Source organism: Lactuca sativa, chromosome 8 (assembly GCF_002870075.4).
Source record: "Lactuca sativa cultivar Salinas chromosome 8, Lsat_Salinas_v11, whole genome shotgun sequence".
In the NCBI taxonomy this organism is placed as follows: Eukaryota; Viridiplantae; Streptophyta; class Magnoliopsida; order Asterales; family Asteraceae; genus Lactuca; species Lactuca sativa.
Window position 1 is genome coordinate 147,341,112 of NC_056630.2, and position 5,597 is coordinate 147,346,708.

General features: G+C 34.8%; 1 protein-coding gene across 1 annotated transcript; it reads right to left on the reverse strand.

The window, feature by feature from the left end:
• Positions 1-1,640: 1,640 nt before the first annotated feature.
• LOC111918549 (indole-3-pyruvate monooxygenase YUCCA2) lies at positions 1,641-4,571 on the reverse strand. The gene is made up of 4 exons (XM_023914201.2): positions 3,567-4,571; positions 2,464-2,712; positions 2,201-2,323; positions 1,641-2,098 (listed from the first exon to the last, which is right to left on the reverse strand). Exons 1-4 carry the CDS (start codon positions 4,248-4,250, stop codon positions 1,901-1,903), a joined length of 1,254 nt encoding a protein of 417 aa, XP_023769969.1. The 5' UTR covers positions 4,251-4,571; the 3' UTR covers positions 1,641-1,900.
• Between the last annotated feature and the right edge of the window lie 1,026 nt (positions 4,572-5,597).

Here is a 5,597-nt window from a genome sequence, read left to right on the forward strand (position 1 = left end):
TATATATATATATATATATATATATATATATATATATATATATATATGTGTGTGTGTGTGTGTGTGTGTGTGTTATAAACAAATATAGCTTAGTATTTTTAACCTTGAAAAATTATACGTTATTATTAACTAGGTCAATTCAATGCCAAAGTAAAACAAAACTAATTCAAGGAAAGAGGGATTTTTCAACATGGGATCTTATGGGCCCTCCCAATGATTTTGTAGGGCGTTTTCCTCCTGTCCTTCATTAGGGAATTGTCCTAGCCAATTTTCACCTTCGACCTCTTTACAAAAAAAAACGTGTAATTGGTTATAAAACCAAGTGCAGAAGTGCTTTGAATAGAATTGAGTTACATTGTGAACGTATAACTCAATTTTAAAATAAATTCCATATTTCCATCACCATCGTTGCCGCTGCGGCTAGAGCTGCCACCGGAGCATCCCCCAACGTAACAAAAAAAAAAAAAAAAAGAACTCAAATCATCCCCACTCACTGTTTTTTCACTTCTCCCAACCGGTCCTTATCAGTCACTAACCTATCAATGGACAGGGTTCTCTCATGTTTCAAGATTTGTACACCATGCTGATAATGTTGTACCTCCATTGATCTCATCCATCCTTCCATTTGTCACCACATCAGCAGTAGCTTTTGTCTTAAATTGGAGTAGGCCCCAATCCAATCATTGAAAAAAATATAACTTAGTTAAGTGTTTTAGATTTGTGGTGCACTTTGCTTAGAGCCTCTAACCCCACCTCCACCCCACCCCATGCCTTGGGTTATTGGTGTGGTCCTCCTCCCCTAGGGTCTCCTCTTTGATAAGGATCTTTGTTGTCATCACTTTGAAAGTTTTGTCATGGTTTTGCAATGGAAATTCACACATTAATTCGCTATGAATTTGTATTGACACGGAAATGGACGCGACTCATAAGTTTTCTAGTGATATATTATTATGATTTTTCCACAAAAGAGAGAATGAGAGTGAGTTCCTCTCCACTTTGTTCCACCTCAATTGGTAGAAAAAAATTTGTATTTTTCGTCATCGAGAATTAATTAATTAGTCTCGGTCCTATTTCAATATAAGACATAACACAAATACAAAACCTTCTTGTGTCATCGTTTCTTATGCAAGAACCAAAGTCTTGGTGATGTCTCAAGGAATGTTAGTGAGACGATATTTGGCGTCTCAAATAGGAGTGTATGTACAAGATAGGGTATATAAGCACATACGTATATAGTTAGATATACTGATATAGACACCTATGAATATCTTGTTAAGAGAACTAGTAAAATCAAGATTGAACTATTTACTGACATTATATGAATTTCACAGCTTTTTTTGTAATCAAGTCCTTTTACAAGAAATCGACAAAGACGTATCGGTCCCCATACAAATGACAAATTTCGTATCTCTTATCAATTATTTTTTTGGATATTGACGAATCAATATTCAACAAAAGTAGGTCAAACAGATGATAATAGATTGTGCTCTTATTTCAAAATCCAAGTACCTTAAAAGTCATAAGAGACCGATAGATGCATATATATATATGGGTATTAAGGTTCAAAAGATCAACAAATTTCAACCAAAAATGACAACTAGTCAAGAATGTATATATACGACTACAAAATTTTATTCCTATTAACCCAAAGCACTATGGGAGATAAAAAATACAACGCAAAATTATTGGATTGTTAAAATCCCCTATTTCAAAGCATAAAGGAAATAAACATTCATATTTATATACCTCAAAATTTACCCTAGTTACTAGCTATGGACAACAAGAACTATGTACAAACTTAATGTTTATGTACATTTAGCAAACATAAAACACATTCCCTAATGAAACTAAGAACACGCACGTAAAAATAATAATCTCTATATATAAATCTATACTAGTTCTATGTCCGTTGTAGACACACACATTTTCCATCTGAGTATTGACGTGAAATATCTTTCGCAACCCTGGAAGCATCCATGGACGCACCAAACAAACCTCGTTTTGTAAATCCTACTGCATATAACCCTCTTTCTCCTTTCCATCCTTCTGGATACTTTTTCTTAGGAAATCCATCTTTTTTTGAGAATAGATTCGTGTCCTACAAACAAAATAATATCATAAATATTATGTCGTATTGCATGTCAAAAATTGAATGTTTCTGTATCAATTTTAAATCAACTTATTAGAATTTGTAGTATACCTTCAACCAAGTGGGAACATTACTTCTATAACCCGTAGCTAGAATTATGGCATCAAATTTCTCCTTTCTGCCATCTACAAACTCCACAATGTTACATTCTAGTCTCTTTATTGCTGGGTAAACCTACACAAGATACATATCCGAAGCATATTTGAGAGGTTTATCAAATCATTCAATTGTAATCGATCACGTTTAACACTTAGGATACATGCACAATACTGTGATATATATATATATAACCGATTAATGTAGAAAAGTAGTACCTTGATATCGCCACTTCTGATCTTTGCGAGCGTGCCTACATCCAATACGGGTGTTTTTCCAGAAATGCCCTTTAGTTCGAGTGGACCAAGTTTTGGTCTAGTGAGGCCAAGAAGACTCGTGTCACCGAGCATACAGCGTGATATGAAAAGCAAGAGCTGATCAACTATTCGCACAGGAAACCACTTAAGCAGCCACATCGATATACCAAAAGTTGATATCCCAAACATCTCTTGTGGCAACACATGCAACTGAAAAAGTTACCCACAAAAGCAAATCAAAAACTAGGGTTTTAAAAAGCAAGTGAAGCAGAAGTGGGTTTCAATGCCCTTTGGAATCTTTTTTTGAGTTTTCAGGAAAAGAAAGATTATCAAAGAGACGCAACAATGCGCATGCATACGAATTTCAAGAAAATTCTAACCCTAACAGGCTTAAGTAATCTATTGACTCTTTGGGTTGTTGTCCTATTTGACTTTCCAGTATAAGCTATTTCTTACTGGCAAAAGAGTTGTTCTACACTTTCCAACAAAAGCAAATTTAGAAACATCTTTGGAAATGAAACTGGAAAAGATCTGATGCACTTGATATTCTTTTTTTAAAGTATTTATTTTATATTGAATATAAGTATTGAAGATTCTAGAAGTACATCAATCACTCTAAAACTACACAGCAAAGTTAAAGCTCAATGAAACAGGACCATTGTCCTCGTGATTTGACATTATCATTCTTTGAGTTTAGCACGAAAAAGTGACTATCCATCGGTCCATCCCAGTTATGCAAAAAGAAATAAAGAAAGAACGGTTTAAAAGTCCTCAATCTTTTGTTACTTGGATTTTTAGTTAATTATTCTATTAAACTGTTGAAAATTATTGAAATAGTAACACAATCCTCCAAGGGAAAAAAAATTAAAGGATTCTTGCATCGTTTTATAATCTTGGATGTGACAATTGTTAGTATACCAATAAAAGTTTTCATTTTTATAAATCAAGATCGCAGCAATTTATGAGAGAGAGAGAGAGAGAGAGAGAGAGAGAGAGAGAGAGAGAGAGAGAGAGATAGAGAGAGAGAGAGAGAGAGAGAGAGAGAGAGAGAGAGTAGAACATACTGAATCCCTAACGATAAGGGAAGGAAAAGCGTTAGAATTGCAGAGATCCAAACAAACTTCCATGCCAGAATTACCACACCCCACAACCAGAACTCGTTTATTTTGAAAACCCTCGCCACTTTTGTAAGAACTAGTGTGTACTATTGGTCCATTGAACTCATCCATCCCCTCAAATCGAGGCACAACTTCCACAGCATTCTCACCAGTCGCAACAATTAGCCATTGACAAACATACTCAGTACCCTTCGTTTTCACCCTCCAGAACCGACACCCATCGTCATATTCTGCACTTAAAACTGTGGCATTGAAAACTGGCTTCAATTCAAAGTTTTTCGCGTAGGATTCAAGGTACGATAAAAACTGTTCTTTTGTAGGGTAGGTTGGAAAATCTACAGGAAAGGACATAAGCGGAAGCTGGCAGAATTGTTTTGGAAGATGAAGGCGAAGTCGATCATAGGTTTTGAATTGCCATAAAGAAGCTATGCAGTTTGCCTGTTCAAGAATCATGGCTGGGACGCCGTGGTTCTTGAGACAAGCGGCGGTGGCAAGGCCTGAAGGACCAGCTCCGACAATGACCGGCCCTGGCACCCAAACACGGCGAGGTAGGGAGTCTGAGTTTGTTGAAGTTATCATCTTGGGTTGAAGATACGGATCATGAACTTTCTTGAATTCAACTTCTTCCATCAACCAGAGAAGAATCTTGATTCTTGAAGAATGCACAAACCTGTGATCAGTTGATTTGTTAAACTTGAACTTAATCCAAAAATCTTGTTATTTTGGATTAGGATGATGACTGAGATGAAGAAAGGAGCATGATTTTATTATGGATATCAATATCAATCAGAATGATTTGGGAGAGATTTCAGGAGGGAGATATGGATAAATACGAGGTGAGGAAATTAATCAAGAAAATTTATCTGTTTCAAATATTAGAGTTTCTAATCAAAAAATTAAACACCTGGAGAACTTTGCCAATAGAGGGGAGTTTTGGTTTATGAAGGATGATGGAGGTGAAGTCATAGGTGTGTATCTCTACATGTGCGTTATATATATAGACTCGCTTTTTCGTATATACTTTATTTTTATTTTTATTGGTAGTTATAAAGTTGTGTAGAATTTTTTTGAAGTACAAGATTCATGTTACTTCAAATTAAAAGAACAAGAAATGGAAATTAATATTAGAGTAAATTATATAAATGGTCCATATGGTTTACTGAAATGGCCACTATGAGTCCAACTTTTGAAAATTTGGCTCGTATAATTTTTGTGTATTTATTTTTTGTATTGTTGATTATTCGGTCTAACTTCATTAGAAATAAAATGCTAAATATGAGTAAATCTTCTCTTCCTATCTAATAAAAGATTCTTTTTTTGCCACATGGCATTTGCTAAACCTAGAATTTTACACAGTGAAGTGTCTATTTTGCCCTTATGAAACTAAAATTTAAAATTCAAACTCTTTTAAATTTACAGCCGTAATTTGTGTACCCGGTATCTCTCTATATTTGAAAATCGACTAGATAAATATAGATTGATTTGCATCCCTCCGTAGTTGTTCTTTCCAATCATCGTCTCTCTGAATTGGTTACAAGAATGAAACTATGGAATCACTATTTCAGATTGATGGCTACTATCAACATCATGTTTTTGTATTTGTTACCTGCTTAGTCTTCCGGTATCTCTTGCTTGGTTTTGAAGGCTCCTATCGACACCTCTAATGTACAATCTGAAAAATCCATCCTCATCTTATCTCCTGAACCATAAGCTTCTCTAGTAATTTTTCATTTTATCTCTACCCTTTTTTCATAATATATATACGTTTTTCTTTTAGAAATTCCATTCATTAGCTTTTCTATCTACTGAAACTAACAAAACCATACAAAGAGTCGTCAAAGTAAAATTCAAAGGCACCTGATGGAGTTATGATCAAATTGTGACAACCCGAAAGATTTGGAATAAGCAAGGTCTAGATTGTAGCCATGTGCAAGTGAATTCACAATGTAACCTTATTGTAAATAAACTCTTCAAAGA

Excerpts from the sequence above, each read along its gene's own strand:
- LOC111918549 (XM_023914201.2), bottom strand. The coding sequence starts at position 4,250 with ATGGAAGAAGTTGAATTCAAGAAAGTTCATGATCCGTATCTTCAACCC. Across the intron at positions 2,324-2,463 it reads TCAGAAGTGGCGATATCAAG|GTTTACCCAGCAATAAAGAG; the intron begins GTACTACTTTTC and ends TATCTTGTGTAG. Across the intron at positions 2,099-2,200 it reads ATGTTCCCACTTGGTTGAAG|GACACGAATCTATTCTCAAA; the intron begins GTATACTACAAA and ends TTTTGTTTGTAG.